A 22,292-nucleotide genomic window follows, 5' to 3' on the forward strand; every position below is an offset into this window, starting at 1 on the left:
TGCTACAGCAGGTTTAGCAGCACCAAACATTACAGCGCCTGCTTCATTTTCTCTGCCTAACAGTTCCCTTCAGAGATTAAAGATTTATAAACCCGTCTCCACTCAGCATAGAAATAGGAGCTAATATCTGCTCCCCTTAACAAATGCAGGCACTCACTCCCAGCCTAGTATGCTTTCATTCGAATTTTGTCATCTTTATTTGTTCCAGTGTGACAAGTTCTGAAGTAAGGGCACTGCTCCTTTTGACTGAGGGCAGCAGAAGATGGGGAATACAATCCCCAGTGATTGTACAGAGCCCTGTCTGTGGCTAAGCTGTGTCACTTGCACAGTGATAGATTCTAGCAATGTATTCCTAGAGCATGAATGATCCAGAAAACAAAAAATTATATACACCAAATCATTCCACCCTCCAATCCACAACCACATTTGACAACACCCAGCATTACCAACAGCTATCAAAAACCCATGAAGGTTGATTACCATAGGAGCACTGTCAGACTAAGCATGGGGCCCCTAAGTGCAACATACCCTAATGAAACATCAGGACGAGTTGCATCCCTCCCTCTTTCCTCTTAGATAGAAAGATCACCCTTCTAGTTCTCTAAAAATTCATCTGAAGAAAAGCATATTTTAAAATGATGTTTGTGTGAATAAACAAAGAGCAGAGCCAGAGGAGCAAAGGAAATCATTCTTAACAACAAAACCATCGTGTGATGTACATGCTTCCACAAGAAAGGCCCTCTGCACCACTATGGATATTTTCTAAATCTATTTCTATAAAGAGCAAAGTATTCAATTTGGAAACGTCCATTCAGCTGACTCACTTGTTTGCAGCTTGTGTACTCCATCAGCAGACAACAGAGGACAGCAGGCTGCTCTTAATTTACTCTTCATTAGCTCTAGGAAAAATAAAAGCTTGATTCTCAATCTTCTGCGAGCTGAATCATGAGCTCTGCCAACATGCCAATGTTCTTCGGATGTGTGGCTTATACTGGTGTATTGTACCACACCAGCTATTTTTCACGCTAACTAGTATTAAGCACAACCCCACAAGGTCATCAGTCAACTCTCTAAACAGAAGGACTTAAAATACCATGCATACCTTCTGGCTAATTGACTCTACAGACAGTATTATGTTTTAGTCAATATACCACAAGCAGCACATCTACACATATTGGTCATTTCCAGTAGTTCATCAGAAAGGATGAGCAAAACTTCCTCTTTGCTATAAGAAGGCAGTTGGTTCTCATTTAACAGTTCCTACTTTCCTATCTAACTTTTCTTTTGCGTCATGTGAAATTACTCAGTTACAGCAAAAATTAAGTTGTGAGAAGCCAGTTCATTCCCAAACATAAAACAAGAAATACAACTGCTCAGTTCATTCTGCAGTTACTTAATATTGACCTGAAGTCACTCCATACACAGTTCAGTCTAAGTGGGAAAATCCAAGAGCAATGAACACTCTATTTAAGTGAATATGATTATACAATACCTGACACATTACTCTGTGAGTTGGAACTCCACCACCATCTAGGCTTGAGGCCGTCTTTTCATCACAGACAGCTTTCTTTTACTCAAATGGTGTCTGCATTTATCAACTATAATCCAAGAATGAGCTTGGTAAGAGCCATCGTGTGCAGAACAGCTCACTTTATAATGAAAGTTAGATGCTAATAAATGTGAACAGCCAATTCCCACGCTTTTTAAGAACAAAGTGTTTTATTCCAAATCTGATTCTAAGCAAGGAAATAGAAAAAAAACCTTCTAACTCTGTTACCTGTTTCTAAGGAAACTGGAAAAACAAGATTTGATGGTGAAGTAAACACAGCTGTAGGCAGATACAGAGAAATGCAGTCATTTTTAGACATGGATGACAAGTTTTCTTGAAAGAAATTGGTGCTTCCTTTAACTCTTGGGACACTTGGAACAGTCACATCCAGTGTTCCAGTTTCTTGCCCTCTCAGTAGCTCAGACAGGTACTTACCTCCCATTGACTTCTAAAGAGATTTAGGCACCCACCTCATTTACTGAAGACTTCTTTCAAGTTACCTCCAGCTATGACAAACTCTGCACAGCACATGGAAGAGTGTAAGAGTGTCCATTTGCCCCTTTACTGCCAGCTGCAGTTTGCCCTTGAATAAATGTTTATTCTTCTTTTTTAGAAATCCCATTTATAAAGTACAAAGAAAACCCAACTACTATATTTAATTATTTTTCCCATGTTCTGAACTCGCACTGGAGCTACTTTAAAAATAGATACCTATCTGAACTAGCAACGTTCCGAAATAACTGGGAAAAAGACTTTGTTGGATTAACTCTATATGATCAATACCAAATAAAAACCAGCCCTGGTCTTGCTGAGGTTGTTCAGAGCTGTGCAATTCTCAAAGCAAGTTTTTAGTGAGTTGGTTTTTTTTTCCCCTTGAAAATGGGAAATGCTCCGAGATTAAGCAATAATTACATTTTTTGACCAAATGCCAGAACCCATAGGTGTATAGGAAACAGACATCAGTAATTACAGTTTGTACTTCAGCTATTTCAAAACCCCTTGCTTCAATGAACAAGTATTAACTGGACAGACACTCCTTCACAAATTAGAGGTTGCAAAGGCTTATTACACACCATATTTATCTTTGAAACTTGTCCAGCAGAATTAAACTGAAAAATAATGATACAGATTATGGTTGCAGGCAAAAAAACTATTAAAACTAACAACTATATATATGTTTTTATCTGTCAAACTGTCCCTGCAGCCACTCTTCGGTTTAGGAGCTCAGGAATGTGGTATTTAGAGATATTAATTATTTTATTAGCATGCCGTTGTCAAACTTCAGACAGTATTTTCTCATAGGAGTTGATAAACAATTTCTTAATTGTTCAGGCCTTTGAACACAATGGAGTTGCAGGAACGTGAGTGCGGACAAATGAAAAACTATGACATCCATGGGAGTGAGAAACTTACAAAGAGCATCCAACACTGCATTAAAAAAGTGGGGGGTGTCATTGACACTGAACAAATCTACTGTAAAACCCAAACAACCTCACAGTATCACTTTATCTGCAATAATAAGTTAGTTAAGAAGCCTTACTGGCAAGTTGGACAGCTAACACAGCTCTGATCAGGTCAGGTAGCTCACAATAAAACTGCACTTGTTTTTCCCTTTAAAGGATACAAGCTACTTGGGCTATCCATGAGAATATCAAGACTGTAGTTTGAATAAAGCAAATTGGTGGGTAAAGAATTGGTGCACGGATTTAGGTTTCCCTGAGGCTTCTGATATAGGAAGAAGCATAGACAAGTCTGTTTATCTATTGCCCATCCCAAGATATCATCAACTCATATAAGCAATATTTGGCTTTGTCAACACAACATGCTTGCACAGAAATTAATAATTTAAGTACATTCCTATGGATGTATAATTCCAGTCAGACCGAGAGAGAGCGTTAAAGGTTTTCAATTACTGAAAGAATCTCAAATTTAGTTCAGTAGATTATATAGTTAAGCTGATAAGAGGGGTTTCAGTTCGCATTTGGACTGTTGTAACAGTTCAAAACCAGGAAATATTAGATCTCAGAGGGCAGTTTTACTTGGTCAAAATTCACAGTGCAGAGCAAGAGGACTCTACAAAAAGAACTCAGGTATGTAGAACATCTAAGATGAGTAATTTAGAGCATTTATAAAAGGTGTAATTATGCATTCATTTATTATGCATTTAAATTATCTCTATACAGCCGCATTAGGCTTTTATGTTTTCCCTGGTAATCAGCTTTCTTTTGAAGACAGTATAATTCTAGGAATTCAGTAACATGCTAAGAGAGTAGTTTAGGTATTCCAAAGTACTTGGAATGGTACCGTTCTCAATTAATCACCTAAGTAACTCCAAGCAAATGTTTTGCGTACTTCCTAATAATTACATTATTAATAGTCTAACATAAAACTAATTAGTTAAGTGAAAGTGATAAATATTACTTAAGGGTCAGCAATGCTGTGACAAATATGAAGTGTTGAGTTCCCAGACAGTGGAATTTTTCTGAACATTTGGTGTTCTTTAATGTTTTCAAATGAAACAACAGTGCTGATGCTTATGATCAGATAAACATCTATATTTGAGCAATATCAAGTGTTACTATTAAAGATCTTATTATGAGCAGAAGCATAGCATGCTTAATCTACACTATTTTTACATGTATAAATAACGGATGTTCAAATACAGATATTTTTGGTGCAAAAGTATAAGCATCGTTTTGCTCCTCAGTATATAAGCAGCAGAAAGATCCACTGTATCTAATACTCATCTGCAGGTGTTTAAGAATAGTAACAAACTATGGAAATTTGCATCCTGTAAGTCTGGGACAAGAGCATTTTGCACAAACTGTGGCTGAAAAAATCAAGATGAATGAATGCTCATGGTCTCGTCTAGTTTGGTTCTAACACTGACCATGCAACCTACCTTTGCAATCGCCAGCAGATATCATGGCTTCTATCCGCAGAAGAGTTTCTACAGCTGACACATTTGGAAACCATAGTGTGAGATTTATGATGTTATTCTGCAGAAACCTGTTTAGCCTCTGATTTACAGTCCTGAATTGTGCGTAACTCCGTCATCGTAACCAATTACAGCTAACTGCAGATACCACATTGCAAACATCTTCGTGAAAGAAATATGCCTAAAAAAAATAAACAAACTCAACCTAAAAGCCCACCAAACATCCTGATGGCTAATGAACAAAAATGCACTATTCTGTGTCAGACTGTGAATCTAAACTCTTCAAATTGGTGCCATAAAACTTCAGATTACTGTTTATTGGCAAGTTGTTTTAGCCTCAAGTATTTACACAGTAAATCATCATTACGCTAATACCATACCTTTGGCCTGAAACATATCAATCTTGGTTAAAAATACCTGACATTTATTTTACCGATTCAATTCAGGCAATGCAGTGAATACACATACATGCAAAGGCTTCAGGGAGAGAACCTGCTTGTCTCAAATGGGTCCTTTTCACTGAAAACAACTTTGAAAAAACACAGCCATCAGTTCTTGTTATAATTCTTATAAGCATTCAAGCCCTAATTTATCTATGAGAACATTTAACTTTAAGTAAAATCCCATCTTCTTGGGTGCAGCTTACTGTGTAACATAACAGATCCAGATATTTTTCAACTCTATTCTTGATCTACTCAAAGACTCAATGAGACTTTAAAAATTTGAGTTCTTCAGAAGGAAAGGATCAAGGGATCAAGGGAATTTGAAGCATTCCAAGCAGCATGGCACCTGAACATGATGAATAGCATCAGACCCTCCTAGAAGAGCGAGAATGGACTTTATAGGCCAACCTCACTTTATATTTACTAAGCCCGTGAATGCATAAATAACAACAGCTTTAAACAAGTAGAACATTTGTGGTTCTGTCCCTTCTTTTTCCTCTCTTATTCAGCCCATACACCACGCAAAACTCTCAAGCTGACAAAAAATAAAGTAATTCTTTAAGTACAGGAGAGTAGGAAAAAAAAACAGCAAAACTTATCTCTTTCCTTGTACCCACACAATGGGTATATAACAATACAGCACAGAGAACACATCTGGAACGAGTATTTTATTCCATCTTTAGACAGCTCTCTACCAGACTCTGAATGCATTCTGCAATGCATTACAGCAATATGTACATTTTGGAGACACATACTATCTTAACATAGTATTGATTTTTAGAAAGCATTTTTGCTACACTGTTAACAACAACAAACCAACCTAGTGTAAGCTGCCAGGATTAAGAGGAAACACAAGGGATTTGATGTATTGCTTTTTTTGTTGTTGCTTATTTTGGTTGATTTTCTTCATGTTTAAGGTTTTCTCTGAATGTTGTTTTTTTGGGGGGGTTGTATGTGTGTTTAGTCACCCACAAAAATTCTTCGAGTTACATTTGACTCCTCATGAAAACAGGATGGACTACATGTATCCCATGTTGCTTTTTGTTTCCCATCTTTTCTTAGCTTCAAACCTGAAAAAGAGAACAAAATCACATGGAGACTCAAACTCGAGGTATTTAACTCTATTATTTGTTAGCAGTAACAATAAAAATCAAAATTTATTTTTACTAACGTAATGAAGGCAATTTTTACTATATGACAAATACATTAATCTTGGTCAAGCGGCCTTATTCTCAAACACTGCTTAGAAGAAAAAAAGAAATAAAAAATTAAACAAAAATCAAACAAAAAGAGAAGGTTAAACTAAACAAATAAGATCAACCCAAGCTTATTTCAGCCAAGGAAGCATTTAACTGATACTGCATTGCATATACTGAGTGCCATTGAAACGACAAATGCTTAATTCCATACTCAAATAACTTACCCCCAAGCAAGCTTCTTTTTCTTTCGAGCTTCTTGGGCAGCCTCTGCTTCTTGTTTGGCTTTCACAAAGTTGCGGCAAGCAGCAGCTTTGGCAATTTTCACACCAAGCTAAGACATAAAAAAGAACAAAGGCAAACTGAATAGAAGCAAATGGCTCATGTGAAATATAAGCCTCACAAATTACGTGGTTTGGTATTGTTTCTCAAAAGTCAATGAATATTAAAATATCTTTCCAATATTAAGCTGATGTTATACGGTAAGATTGGATGGGAAAGAATGCCTCTTGAGAAACACACAAAGTAGTGGGACACTGTGGCAAGCAATCCTTTCTACTTAACTCCTTCATTTTGAAGGATAAAAGCAAAGGGCAACAGCTGTGCCTCTCCCACCATACCCTTTTTTTAAGTTGTTATTTTCTTTTTTAATAGATATAGATAGACATACACTCCCTCCCTCTCTCTTTCAATTATTACAGCCAGCCTACAACCTCAATTATACTAAAATACTGACAGGTCCCATTGATAGCAAAAACTTCCTGTATGAAGCTCTTAGTTTGGATGAACCATTACTACAACTGCTTCTCCAGTAGTTCTTCTAGTCATGTTTCAATCAGTCTGTTCAGAAAGTAAATGAAGCAGCGTCCTTAGAGTGCACCCAACATTCAGTCTTCACATTACCAGCTTCCAAACTTTTGGTGTGATCATAAGCCTTTCAAATAAGGTCTTACTGGCTGTGAGTGAATACAGCTTAAACTTATTTACCCAGTGAGAAAGTAAAGTTCACACTGGTGCATATCAAGAGGAGAAAAAAGAACAGAGAAAAGGAGAAAAGGTAGAAAAAGGTACCATGAACTATGACCATTACTGCGCTTAATAAGCATTCATAATTCATTCACTGTTGTTGCATTTTGTGATTGTTATCATGACTTGACATTATTTGCAACCAAACTATGAAAGAATTTGGTGTCAGAAGTTACCACTTTTCCCCAATAAAAGCAAGCAATTAATTTATCCAGAACTACTACAAGCTGTGATGTAGGCAAGTAAGCTTTTCCTCTATCCAATCCAAAACCTACCAGTAAGATACAAGACAACCCACCCAAAAGAATACTCCTTAACACCTTGGTTTGGGTTCCATTATTGATGTGTACTGCCGTGAACAATCTGCTTTGTCTATCTATATAGGCAATTATTTACTCTGAAAAACACTTAATCCAAATAAGATGACGGGCTTAACTTTAGATGCATGGGTATATCCTTCTACCTTTCTCCTGTTTAACACCTTCTCTGGTTGATACCCAGATGAGCAAAAGAAAAAGAAAAGCCTTTTCACTCATCACTACAAGTTATTTACTTTGAGGTTCTTTCACTATCCAGGAATCAAATTAATCTTTCTGCAGAAGAGAATCTGCACACATATCAGGCACTAAACATCAGCTCATGCACCACAATAGGCTCTAAGCACTGGCAACACAAGCTACCAATAGGTAAGCATATGATTTTTTTCCTCCCCCAAATGGAACTGTGCAAAATTACCAACACTACATGATTTTTGAACCTAGTTTTTGCATGGGATTATTACAGGGTCATAAATAAGCACCTGAGCAATCATCACAATGCACAAGATGTGACATTTCGAAACTTTCCTATTGGGTATATAATTTTTGTAATGAGCATTAACAACATTTAATATAAACCATATCACATTGTCAGTGTCTGAACAGCCAAATGTGAAAGGCTACCAAAGGCCTTGTTCACACTGTCACCTAATATAAGCAGTTATTCACCTACTTGTATTATAAACATGTTTGTGAAAATTCACATAACATACTAAAAAACATAGTAAGAAATGGTCAATTACTGCCCTATATTTAGAGCTAAGCTGATGCCTTCCATCCATCAGAATCATGCTATCATTATTTTTGAATTGCATTTTATATCCTAACATGCTAAAAAGAAAAACCAAGCAGCTCATAATATGTGATGAATAATGGTTTCTCCCTAAAATCACACTGAACACTTACACGCAGGCAGACATTCACTACCAAGGTCTATAAAAGTATAAGAGAAAAAAACACACTGATCTGTGTTTCTTGGAAGACTGAACGAGTTCTTCCATCTTTGCAAAAATGGGATAATAAGACCCTCTGTAGTGTATGTGGAAGTAAAAGCAGAAATGTTTTGCAGTGTTAATGTTATCATTTCTAGGCTACATAGAGACAAATTTGCAAGACATGAAAACAAATGTGTCGCATATAAATACACACAAACACTGCAGGCAGATTAAATGCTTTTTGCTCCTACCCACACCCACACATACATCTACACCGCCCCTCCCAAAAGAAAGCCATGAAAGCTTGGTCAATGGGTTTTACATTAAAAAAAATATATTCAGGTCATCAGATAACTCAATAAAATACATTGTTAAAAGAAGTAAGAAAGCATGAATAAAAATATATACAACAATTTCTTGTGTAGTCAAAGTATCAGCATTTTCCATATAGAGCATCCAATATTTTGCTGCATTTTAATTAAGGTGTCTAAACATTATCACAAAGAACTGCAAATTGGTCAGAGCACGCAGTAAGGAAAATTAAGCTCTAAAGGCTTTTTATCACCATATTTCAGGAACCAAGGGTGTAAAATGTTCTAATTTGGGATATATTAAAAGCCATAAAAGGTCTTTCAAAAAGATTAATGGTACTTTGCTTGGATTTAAGATAAGAGCTTTAGCTGGTTGGAAAAGCAGGGCCCTGGCTAGACCCTTGAGGCATTCATCTTTACAGCCACTTGGAAGATTTGTAAAAGCGTCTGCATAACCTCCAGCAAACGCACTGCGACATTTTCTTATTTTTTTTATTATTATTTTTTTAAATTCCTTTCAATTTTTACAGGTTTAAAGTCTGGAAATCACATCGGATAGTAAAGCCGATATGGCGGGTCACTGCCGCAACAAAATATATATATGGATATAAGGCATGCTAAATAAAGCAAGTTGGCTTCTAAAAGGTCAGAGACCTTTCCATTTGGAAGTTTACCAATAATCGTGGCAAGTATCTTCCTGTAGATCCTTAATGTAGCATAAGTGAAAAATTCCTTATCGTGAAAAAGAATGGATGTTTCTACTCGTCTGAAAGCGTTACCTTGCTACAAATTCCTGAAGCTTTGCTTCTTCCTAAACAAACGCCTTCAAAAACAGCAATTACCAAACTTTCACTTTTTACGGAATAACAGGTCTCTATGAAAAATATATATATATATTTATGCCATTCTCTTTTGTTCTTTAATTAAATGAAAACAGATGTTTTCTGAAGTAAAGCGGAACCATTACTGGAGTACTTAAAGTGTTAAGGTCTTTAATTTTTATATCAGTTTGGTCTACAATTCCTGATTGTCTTTACTCAAGCTCAACATTAATGTCAAGCAAGTTACCTAGGAGACGAAAGAGATCAAAGAGACAAAAAACCCTCAAATGTCTGATTAATCAAGCCTGCAAACAGCTTATTTCTTTTAGCCTGCATGCAAGTATGAAAATGAGATTCTGGGAGCCGTACATTGTGCAGATTTGTTCATTCTTATCAGAACAAAGCCAGCGGCAGCTTATTTCATGGATCATTGGCACTGTCATCAGTGCTACACAGAACGGGTGACAGCTCCTCATTTTGAGGCTTGAACAAAATTAGCAAAAAGTCGGCACAAATTAGCCTCTCATCTTTTTAGTAATATGACATTATTCATTTACTTTTTATCCAATTTTTAATTTTTTCCTTGTCAGCTATCCCTTTCTAGTGTTTCTTGCACGGCATCATAAAACACTTTTAAAACAAGCAAAGAAACGGATGAAGTTGAAATAGTTCAGGCAGAAGAGTAAACATTTGCATTAAGTTGCACCAGCATCTGCTATAACTTCCAGAAAACTTCCCTGGAAAAAAAACAAACCAGGGCATTGCATTGAACACTTGGGTACCATACAGTAAACACGCTCCATTCAATAACACTGCGCAATGTCAATGCTGAATGGTGCAGGAAATGAGACAACAGCTTCAAGAATTGCTCCAGAAATATTTAGGTATGATACACAAAGCGCTAAACCCGCACAGGCTCTAACAAAACATCTATATTCAAACAGGTCCTGAAATATCCTATGATCATAGGAGTGAAGCCAAACAGCCTTTTAATACAGTGTTACAGTTTCTCATCAAATATGAATCTAGTTATTTCAGGCTTGCCTTTAGCAATGATTTTCTCCTTTTATGTTATGGAATGTTATCCATTGCTGACGTATATAAAATATATAAAGCAAACAAGAATACCGAGTGGATTTTGCAGTGAAAATTGTCCCCTTTCAATGATGTGCTCGGCTTCCACTGTAAAATACTTTGTAATACCTTTGTTGTATTTTTATGCTGTGTATTACAACAACAAATTATATTTGGATGGCACAGTAATGGAGCAAGGACGGAAAACTGTTGTAACATTAAGCTCTTCTCTCGATTTAAACATTAAAACGTCAGTAACTTCTTTCATTCATGAGAAAACACAGCATTAAAAAATTAACTATAAGCTGTTAGATGCTTTACACAGCCCCCTTATAAGAAAGGCAGTTTTAAAAAAAGAACTGTAGTACTGTTTTCAGCAATTTCTTTATCTCTGTTCTTCTAAGTAAGAAAGCTTATTAACAAGCTTTGAACTTAAAATCACATTTACAATAATGTGCCATCAACAGTTTTATAAGCTAATTAGAAAAAAAGATTAATTAATGACTGGCTGCTAATAAAATGGCAATCATGAAGAAAGAAACCAAGGGTGCTAAGCTTCAACTACCACCAATTAAGAGCTAATTACAAACAAATTATATATGTGTTTTGCTGTGGGCTTTAATTTACTAAAATGGTTTTAATTAAAAGAGAAAACATGCTGATTAATTGAACTGCAGAAAAAATCTACAGTATAAACTGTGCTTTGTCTGTCTCTTTAATTAGACTTGTAACATCTGAAATCTTTTTTTAAGGTTTGTTAAGGAAAAAGATATACATAATTAAGGGAGCATAAGAATGTAATTCTAGGTGATAACCCTGCCATGTTCCAAAGGTTAAAAGAAAACAACCTCAACGGAGAGTGATATTTGGAAGCATCTCTGCTAAGTGTTAGAAAGAATCTTCACAGATTAAGAAAAATAAATTCTTTCTTCCCCCTCCTTCCCCCCAGAGCCCTTCAGCAGGCAAGACTTCCAAGTTAATTGGTGTTTAAGTTACATTCTGTATTAGATTGCATCAATCTCCTCAGGTAGCTAAAAGCACTATGATAAATTATGAATTTCGCACAGAATTTAGAAATGAAGCTCCATTATATAATATACGGAAGAGCAATCAACTCAAGGCACTACAATCTATCTGAAATTGTGATTTATGACCTACCCAGCTTCACGAGACAACAAACAGCTAAAAGAAGGCTTCTCAATTGTTAAGACATACAACCCTGCTCACATCCTTCCCGATGATAGAGCTAGAAGTTACTTACACACAATGAACGCTAATTGGAACACTGTAAAACGGTCAAAACATGCAACACAAACTGTGATGACAACAGCAAGACCAATAATTCTGTGAAATGAAATACCCAATGAGTAGATAATTAATATGGTCTGTTATGATGTAGACCTTTAGTCAGATTACAATGCCATTATTTTTGCATAAATTGCAGCTTTAAAACAACAAAAAAATCTCACCAAAATGCCAGAAGCCACAAGGCTAAGTACGCAGTGCTGTCAAAAAGCTTGCGCCATACAGAGATTGACAACTATTTCAGTAGTTTGGTGTACTAAATCTCAAAATATTTCTGATCTTCCATTTTGACAGGTAAATCTGACATGGTCTCACTGTGTTCAAGTTACAGCCCCCAGGCTAACGTGCTCTTCTTAGACAACATGGCACCTACTTACCAAGCAGTAGCAGGAAAACCACAAGGCAAAGTCTGAGGTTTAGACAGATCAGTTCTCTGAATAACAGAACCAAAAAAAATCTGCATTCAAAATGATTTCAGGAAGAAAAAATACTAAGAAAAACTTTCTCTGGGAAAGGAAAGAAGAAGCTCAGAAAACATTTTCAGGTTGACAATTTGAGGGTGTAGGGGAAAATCTTTTGGAGTTATTTCATTGAACCATTTAAAGTACCACTCCAAAGTGAAACGAGTTTTCAGCAGTTACCAGACATCTCCATGCACTCAAATGGTTACTCACCTCCAACAGCACACAGACACAGTGCTCTAACTACTCAACATGCCAGACAGAGCCCCACACAGACAGTAACAACAACTGAAGTACACTTCAAGGTATGACACCAGAAAGGTATTTTTGAAACTGCTAGAAAAGATAACGCAACTCTGACAGTCCGCTGCTATATACAGACCCAAGTACCTGCTTTCATTCAATCTCAGTCACCCTAGAGCATCCCCAAGAAAATCATCATTGTAATTCAGTTAAACATCCACAAACGTCGTTCTCACTTAAAAAAAACCTCATTTTAAAAGGTTCAGGACTCCTACATTAATATTAGCATTTATCTTAACATCTACCAAATTAAACAATTCATAATTAAACGCAGTGTTCAAACTATAGCTTTAGGTATGTCATTCCACATTTTGAATGCAGAACTTTAAAACAGGAGGAGCTGCCAATGCTGAAAATCCAAGGTACTTACATTATAGCAAAGGCAGCAACTGGATTACAATAGCAAACCTTGACTGCTTACATTGTACCACCATGCCACCCTGACTTACTAGTTGTTCAATACTAATAGTCACCTGATACAGGTTTTAGAAGAACAACTTCTACTCTTGCACTAGGTTGAAAAATCCATAGAAAATTACAATTAAGCAGTGTGACACACCTGCACTATGCGGACATCCAACAAAAATTCACCAAGCAAAAGGAGTGCTGATCTTCTATGCACTGCAGCATAGAGATGCTCAAGCTAGACTGGGTTTTAGAAGCAGAACAGCTGAAGAAGCACAGTTTGTGATGGACCACGTTACTCTGCACAGCACAATCCAGACATGCCCATATTGTTTCTCTAAGAGTTTCACATAAATCATGAAAACAATTATTTGGGGATAACCATGACTCCCTGGTGAAGCAGAACACCCCATAAGACATACTGTGGGGACAACAGGAGACAAGGGGTAACACTTCATAGTGAGGCGAGCCAAGAGATTAGGTTATCATCATCATAGGTGTACAATCCATTCTTACTTAAAATATATTTTTATACATTTTTAGCCACAGCCCCAAAAGCTACATGCAAATCCACCTGTAGTCATCAGCAATTGCAGAACCTAATGTACAAGTACCCAAGTTGTAACCACCACAGTCAAAAACCTTGAGAACTCTACTAGATTATCTCAGCTTATTTCAAAACCAGCACGAGTGTCTGCCAAGCAGAAGAAAGCAACAACTAACACACAGCCCAAAGCCTCATTTATAGCATTACAGCAACATTTCCCCTAAAAAGCCTGCAACAAGTACCATATGGAAACCAAAACATCCAAAACCTTGAAGCAGTATCATTTATGTGTTAAGGATATGCATTTCAGTGATTCGCTCACAGCTGCTAGATTATGCACATTGGCCAAATCATCAGTGATTTGAAGGAAATCTGATTTTAAAAAACCTCACCGTGTCATAACGATAGCATATTGACAGCATCACTTTAGCATTCCTTTGCTTTTTAGGACATATTTCCACTGCCCATTCTCAGTCATCTGCTTATTTTTGGCTTCATTTTTCTAAATACTGAAGCTGCCCTATCAGTTTCACAGGCTTATAAATGTTATACATCAAAAATTAGTTTCACTTATTAAGGCAGAAAATGGCTTTAAGAACTCTGGGATCTGTGCCTCAAAGCAAAAGCTTTATCAGCAGGTTCCAGTCACTGCTTCTTGCAAAAGAAAATGGTGCCGATTAAAAACCCATACACCTGATTTCAAAAAGAACACCTACCCATTGAACATTTTTCACATGGCTACAAGGGGGGCTGTACCCCCTGCACCCCAAACGGAAGGCAGCTGCTTCTCACACACACAGCCCTGCAACATTGCTCAAGAAAAATAAAAGCTATACATAAAAAGATGAGGTTGAGATAAGGGAACAATAATTCATCCACTTATTCCTCTGCACTTCAGAAGTGTTGCACTTCGATGCACGCCTGACTTGCTCACAACGTTGTGCTGAATTTGGAAGTTAAGGCAAATATAACCCCATAGTCTAAAAATTAACTCAGTTCTTACAAGTATTATGTAAAAATGAGCTTCAAATTGCAAAGACAGGAGGAAAGCTGTGACTGAATCACTACTACAAAACATGAAAGCAGTATTTTATTTATTGCACTTTTGCACAAATCAACGCTGTTTTCAGTCAGCCTCTCCCATAACTAAATCCTTTGCTATTGCCCTTCACTGAATCAAAATTAGTCACTGCGAGGATATTCTTGGAATAAAACTTTATATGGTAGAAAGAAAAATAAACATAAGCATAAGCTGTTAAGATTACAAAGAAAAAGAAAATTTTGCAGCAGTTTACATAGCAAATCCATGAAACATTAGAGAAGCCCAGTGAATTCACTGCATTTCTGCCATCACAGAACTCATGAGATCAAGACTGAGTCGTTTGAGTTTTCCTTCTTTCAGCATGCTATTTACTCAGATAAACTCACTTAACCAAAACCAAATCAAGGCTGTGAATGCTAATAAATAATACTTCAAGCATTTTGTTTTCAGAATTACAACACGCTAATATTTGAAAGTCAACAATTTGGAGCTAATGTTCAACAAATATTTTATTGCTGTAACACCTGCGATATGCTAGATGTTACACAATCCCATGGTTACCAAAATCAGATAACAGTTTATCATAAATATTACAAAACCTTAAAACTTCTTAATTTGTCTTTATAGTCAAACAACTTGCATTAGAACCTTAGTATGTTTTATTGATTATGATACTGTAACCACTTTCAAGTAGATGGAATAATGATATTTGTGAAGGAGAACCTTTAGAGTGTTTTTAATTCTGAACATAAAAGGGAGTATAACAGTATCACAGTGAGAAGTTGGCTGGACCTAAATGGAATATTAGGCTACGTTTCTGTCACTGTCAGGAGCCATTATCCCTGTACAGGGAGGTTATGTGATCATAAGTGGAAAAAGGCTGTCTAGTAACTAGAAAGTGCCCTGTGTGTCTAAGTGTAGGAGTTTCTACTGAATGCACAATAACACACACTGAGGAAGTTAGTTTTACCTAATCATATTTATGGAGCACAAAGGACTGTATTTCCTGTCCCCAAAATCATCTAGATTTTACATTCTTTGCAATATCACATTATATGCCATTAAAACAAACTCAAACCTGCAATTTCCCATTAAAATTTCACTTTAAATGCTGTACTTATGAAATGCTAAATATTTGTAAAAGAATGAGAAGCATCCAGAATGTTCTGGATTCTTTTTTTATTTAAATGCCTCCTATATCTTTGAACACCTTTGAACTTTACTGGTACAAGCAGTGAAGAGAAAACTTCCACTACATCTGAAGACAGGTGATCACAGAAGACAAATGAAAGAAAGCAAAGCCTTGGATGAAATTATATAGATCAGATGAGTTTCTGAAAGGCTAGCTCCTACACTCACCTAAAAAAGCACTGTATTTAGGTTTTTCTTCTTAGCTTCAAGATTATTTAATTTACCCCTTAATTTTGCTTCTTTTGCACTTTCTCCCCATGCCCACATTTCAATAGGCACAACAGTCTATGTGGATTTCAGTGAAGTACTGTTTTTAGTGCATATTTGGTAGGTGGTAACAACTGAACCACTACTGATAATGAACTGCAGTTTCATATGTGATAAAGGTATGTGACAGATCCCCTAGCAGTTCCACAGCACTGCTAACTACAAGTAAGAAAGACCAGATCGTTGCAGTGAACAGCCACAATATCATCCTAAAAACAGGCAAAAGTATATTACTAAAACCCCTCAGTTACTAATGACTGACTTGTGGAGTCAGTATCAGGGTTTCAAGGCAAGGTTACTTGGGAACATTCATGGCTCTATTTTCAATTCTAACATATGGCTACACTTGTCCAAACATGACTGGATCAGCAGCTAAATCCTTCAATCACTGACAGAAATCTAATTAGGAAACAGAAAGGATGTCCCAAACAATCTTCAATGCTACTTTATTTGCAGCTTCTTCTAAATAAAGCCACACAGATGTTCACAACTATTTTTCTTTTTTTGCCCTAAAAGCTTTTAATAGACCACTTACCTCACGAGTTGCTAATCTATCACTCAGCTCCTCAGCTTTATCAATGTCACCTTCAGCCACGGACTTCTCTATGCTCAGTTCAAGGCCAGACTGGAAAGAAAAAAGCAAATACCTTTAAGTAAATAAATAGAAAAATTATACATATGAAGAAATTATTTTAAGATTTCTGTTAAAATTAAGACACTGCATGAACCTGTTATTTCTATGTAACACAAATCACTTTGTCTATGTATTGTAATGGACAGTATAATTAAGAATTCACATAAAGACTGCCTGAGCACAAATCATTGCATTAGTTCCACCTTATGTGCAGGATAATACTGTAGGTTAAAAAAATTACACGGACTAGTTTATGCCTGTCACAATAAAATTCATCTGAAGATCTGGCTTATCTCTTCCATCCCTGGAGCTTTCTAAACAAAATGTGAAGTATATGTGTCAGGTAACACGAAGAATGGCAATTACCACTGTATCGTTACAGTTCTAAGATCTTATCTTTATCCAAAAACTGAGTTTTGGCATGGAGCCACTCCACTACACCAATAAATTCAGAATTCTAGTTATCCTGTGGAAAACAATGAAAACAGTTCAAAACTCAAGCTTTATGATCAACATAACTCATTTATGACATTTACAAATAATTTAACAATAAAACATTTAATGGAAATTATCACTGGAATTTTAGTTGGAAGTTTCTGAAAGGATCCAGACATTCAACACAGCAGTTGGCACTGACTTCAGAATTTCACAAAAAAAAAACCCTACTCCTTCATTAATCACAAGAGACGTTTTACAGTCTCACTGCATTTAAGCATTCTGTTGGTTTCATAATAAATACTTTCTTAAATAAAAAATAGAAAAGCAAACAATTATTGAGAAACAGAACACTTAATTATTCAGATGAAAGTTAATAGAGTGCACAACTGAAAAGCCAACTGTCAGATGCCTTCTCTGAAATTAATGAGACGTGTTCCTCTAGCAATTAAATCACAACTTAAATGGAGAACAGCTGCATGTTAACACTCCGGGCCTCATTCCAGATCTATACTGAGCAATTTAATGACAAGTAAATGCCCACCAGAAGTCAGAACTCAGGCAGAACTGATCAATATCAGTGTCAATGCAGAAGTTTACTTTGAGCAAATGAAAAACAGAAAGTTCATGATAAAGGATGCCACCTGAATACTCGATGTCTTAAAAGTAACAGGGGACCACTACTGCTAAACTACAGAACAAACTCATCACATTTCAAGTTCCTCACACATCTGTCATGTTCAATCAGTTATACCAAATATGGCTAGTTACACAGCAACAGTTGTGAACTAAGTGTGTTGGAAAGTCAGTAAAACTTTATGATAGATTCAACCCCCTGATTAAAAGAGCTACTGGTCTCAACCAATGGACCGACTTGGAACACTCTGAAGTTAAAACACAGTAAAAGGTCACTGTAATCAAACAAGGCATATCAAATCTTTTTTCTCTTATCACAATAGAATATAAAACCAAGGAAGGAAATAGGGCACCAGTATTGTCTAGAAACCTTTCAACCCAAGTAAAACCTACATGACACCAGAGGGGAATTCATTTAAAAATACACACAAAATTATTCTTCTTTATTGACTTGGTCATATGCTTACTTCTGAATAGACTCAGTTTTACTGTTATTTCAGTTAGCACAGCCTTCTTTTACTAGCAAAAAAAATGATGACACAGCTTTTGTAACAACAATCACCTTTTGTGGAGTTCTGCTATCCACAGGTGATTCAAATCTATCATTGATTCCAAAGTACTGTGTAAGTTCTTTCCAGTGCTCTTCATTGGCCAACTGCTGACTACTAAAAACCAAAAAATAAAACTCATTAATATAACCAATTTGTTTCCCACAGCTTGTAACGTTCTTTTCAAAACTAAAACAAACTCTCCCATTTGGCAGATGCGTTCTTTTCACCTGACATCTTTTAATGCAAGCTATTCCTTTTCTTCTGTAGCCACAACGCTGCAATCTTGAAAGCAAGCTTGTATGCAATTATATGACAAACACCACTAAGAACAATAAATTAATTTTAAATTGCATTAAAAAAATACTATTCTGTTATTTTAAATCAAGCAGTAAGCAAGCAAAAAATCACTAGAATTCAACTCAGTCTGTAGTACAACTTGACTTGAGTACATACAACCAAACAACTTGAGTACATACACAATATAACAATGTTCAAAGAGTGTCTGGCTACACTTCTTACAAGTTTTGCCTGATATTAAAAACAGACCTCATATAATCACATTGACCTGGTTCATACCTCTTAGTCACTTCATTTTTGTCCTTTTCCCGTTTTTCTAGAAATGAAAAAAAGAAAACCCAATATTACAGTGATGCCCTATTGCATCCAATAAGGTTAGCAGATCATAATAGAGGATGCCCCCATTGAAAGACTGTCACAAGAGGATCTATAAAGAATGATTATGGGGGAATTAAACTACTCTGCTGTCAGGCCTGTCATTTGAAGAACGTCTTACAATATCTGTCAAGAAGCCTTGATCAGAACGAACAAAATAACATATAAAATAATGGACTGAAAACATGCTCAGCTAGTTTAAGTCAGTACTGACTGAATAAATTCTACCCCCTCTTTAAAAAGAAGAGGAATGCTTTACTTGAACTTTAAGTAGCAATTTACAGTCTAGGCCTAGAACAGGTGTGTAACAACTAGAAAAAGAAAATCCTACATATCAGACAACACCTATTCAGGCATTCAATTATTGATGAAAGCTAAAAATGTACTTCCAATGCACTTAACACTTATTCCATTTGGAAAAAATAAGGTCTGGAATTATGGAAAACACCTTTTCTGCGGCGCTTTCTTTTTCGGCCTTGGCTTCCCTGCTTTGCTTCCATTTTCATATCATGGTTTTTCTTCTGAAGCTCCAAAAACTTCTACAAGATTAAGAAAAAGCAAGGATCAGTATTTTTTAATGTTTGTTTGTTTGTTTTTAAAGTTACACAGAACACTAAGAAATGTTGTCCCAATATCTCACTTACCCATAGTACCTTCCTGTATCTATTACATTCAGACTTATGCACTGAGAGCATCCAGCCCTGATGGTGTTAAACTGCCACTGGCTCTAACACTTTCCCACCAGTACCACTGACTTTCTGCCCCCCATCCCCTCTAAGTCCCAGGAACATTCAAAATAGTTTTCTCAAGGAGCACGATGCTGAATATGCTTTTGTTGGTTGTGTACTCCCAGGCTATAGAACAGTTTGTTATTGCACAGACAGTGGTTTAGAATCTAAGACTACTGACAGTATATTCCTTGCACATCAGGAGAGTTTTTAAATGCCACAAGAAAAATAAAGAGAGGTTATAAGCAGTTATGAGTCTGGATACCTGCACCTAACCCCTATGCAAAGCAGAACGGTTTAGCTCTACTTCACAGATAAAAATCACTAGTATAGTCACTAACATGCTTAGTTATAAACCCTTTCACACACAAAAATCAATACTGAGGAAGATCAGCACCCATATACTACCAGAAACACAAGTATTATGCAACTGAGTAGTTACCCAAACATTTCTTTGCTGTGCTTTCAGTCAGTGCTGCACAAGAAAATAATGCAAGGTTTTCCTGTTTTTCCTCCTGTTTAAATTCACGTTCTCTCTACCTGAAGCAATCTAAGGTATAGTATTGTGACAGCACTTTTACTGCATTTCATTTTGTATTGGTATACCTAAAATATCCAAATTTGAGTTGCTGAGATTTAAAAAGCAGCTATTCGAGTAACCTCTGGATATTTGAAGTTACAATACCCACATTCCACATATTTAAAGGTACTCCATCAGGACATGTTTGAGATGTGTTTTCTCCATCTGTCACAGGTATCAAAACTGATTTAGTGCTGGTATTACTTTCAGGTCCATTCTCCTGCAATTCAGGCAGCTGAACTCTTTCTGTATCTTCCTTTATATCTTCATCCTTCAAACAGGAGATACATGACTCCTCTTCATTCTCAGAGCTCAAGTCAACATCACTTTCACTCAGTCCTGGAGGTAAGAGCCCACTCCACATCTTCCTCGTGCAAGGCCAAGGCACTGGGAGTTACTGCATAAACACAGGAGTCACGTGAGCACACCTGTTGTGAGACAAAAACCACAGTCAGTCAACAGAGAGTCAGAAACACCAGAATATAATAACAGAAATACTGAGCTACTTTACTCCTGAGGTGCTTTACACGCTATCTTTATAAAGCTGTCAGTACTTACAACTTCAGAAGAGAAGTTAAGAAAGGATTTAAGCACACCGATTAGAGGCAGTACAAGCTTTGTTTCCTCTTCCTTATTCTTTAAAGTTTTCTCACTTCGGGTTTATTTACAGTTAAGAATGACACATCAACATCGCCTCCCCAGGGCAGCAGAGAACACACAGCCCTCACACCGACAGAGCTGTCGGGAAGACGGGGAGAAGAAACCGCTCCATAAACAAGCCAGGAAGGGAGAAGTGCTGCTCCAGGGCAGAGAAACAGAAGAACAGGAGAAAAAAAACAAACACCCAACAGCACAACCAGGACCCGAACAACCCCAGCACCCACATCACCAGCTGAGACAGCACTGCGTGTTTACCTGGCCGCCATCTTGGCACCCCTGTTACACCCCCGCCCTCTGATTGGACGCTGCCCCTCAGCCAATTAGCGGGCGCTTTGCTGCCTTGAGCCCGGCCTCCATGAGCCGTATGATAACAGGGCCGGGCGTGCAGCTTCACATTGGTCTTATGTCCCCAGATATATGAGGAGTTCCAGTGTAAATAGGGATAAAGGAAGACAAATGCCTTCCCCATAGCTGTATAACAGATCTTTCAGTGTGTTTCCTTTCTATACCGTGATATTACATCCTCAGTTTCAGTTCTGAAATCAATTAATCCCGTCATTAATCACTTTGCCATGAACCACATGTAAATTTCACACTCAGCTTGCTAACTAGTTTTTTTTCCTCTCATCTGGGAAATCGATTTTTAAAGAGATTTGTTTTATTTACGTTTAATACTTGGTTCCATTTGGCACACAGATAAGTGGTGATATATAAATATATCGCTATTGTGTATTGATTTTAAGGGATACGTTTCCAAAGAACAAGTTTCATCTTGTCACAATTTGTATCCAAAGAAACAGAGAAACAACATTGATAGATTTCCCCCTTTACTTTCAGCATCCCAGAAGCTCTTGCATTCAAAGGGTGGGTGGCTACTGAAGCTACAGTTGTTTAATAACAAAAATTTGCAACTTACCCATTTTTGGTTTCGTTACTTTTGTTGCTGCTGTGGCTGAAACAATGTGTGCAGAGTCCTTTAATGAGTTAAAACAAGTAGGGAGCCCAGCCTTGTCACCAACATACTTCCCTAAGTATGATACTGATTGTATCCAAAATTTGCTATAGGGTTAAACTCAAACCAGTTTTCTGTTCGTCCTTTAACAAATATTCACATTATCTGGTTTATTTCCTTCTGATTAACAGATCCAACTTCACTTGAATTCCTGCTCTGGGGACCTGCTGATAATGACTATTATGAATGAAACAAGTCATGCCTCTGAAAATCCTATGGAACATCAAACTAGTCTAACTCCTAGACTTAGTAT

At 36.8% G+C, this 22,292-nt stretch overlaps 1 protein-coding gene across 4 annotated transcripts; it reads right to left on the reverse strand.

Annotated features, from left to right (window-relative positions):
• Positions 1–4,890: 4,890 nt before the first annotated feature.
• On the reverse strand, positions 4,891–21,326 carry FAM204A (family with sequence similarity 204 member A). Of its 4 annotated transcripts, none has more exons than XM_015867467.2 (8): positions 21,283–21,326; positions 20,477–20,795; positions 19,508–19,598; positions 18,964–19,000; positions 18,399–18,498; positions 16,667–16,756; positions 6,354–6,460; positions 4,891–6,000 (listed from the first exon to the last, which is right to left on the reverse strand). In XM_015867467.2, exons 2-8 carry the CDS (start codon positions 20,729–20,731, stop codon positions 5,949–5,951), a joined length of 732 nt encoding a protein of 243 aa, XP_015722953.1. In that variant the 5' UTR covers positions 20,732–20,795; positions 21,283–21,326; the 3' UTR covers positions 4,891–5,948. The 4 variants fall into 4 exon arrangements, with proteins under 4 accessions (XP_015722953.1, XP_015722952.1, XP_032301364.1 ...); XM_015867466.2 differs by having other exon boundaries at positions 18,399–18,501; XM_032445473.1 differs by having other exon boundaries at positions 18,399–18,501; positions 20,477–20,764; positions 21,283–21,309.
• Between the last annotated feature and the right edge of the window lie 966 nt (positions 21,327–22,292).

Source organism: Coturnix japonica, chromosome 6 (assembly GCF_001577835.2).
Source record: "Coturnix japonica isolate 7356 chromosome 6, Coturnix japonica 2.1, whole genome shotgun sequence".
Taxonomy (NCBI): Eukaryota; Metazoa; Chordata; class Aves; order Galliformes; family Phasianidae; genus Coturnix; species Coturnix japonica.

Bases quoted from the DNA above. Each gene is read 5' to 3' on its own strand.
- FAM204A (XM_015867466.2), bottom strand. From the start codon at position 20,731: ATGTGGAGTGGGCTCTTACCTCCAGGACTGAGTGAAAGTGATGTTGAC. The intron at 18,502-18,963 runs GTATGAACCAGG...TTTGGTTTTTAG, and splicing joins AAAAATGAAGTGACTAAGAG to TAGTCAGCAGTTGGCCAATG. The intron at 6,001-6,353 runs GTAAGTTATTTG...TCTCTTTTTCAG, and splicing joins AAAAAGAAGCTTGCTTGGGG to GTTTGAAGCTAAGAAAAGAT.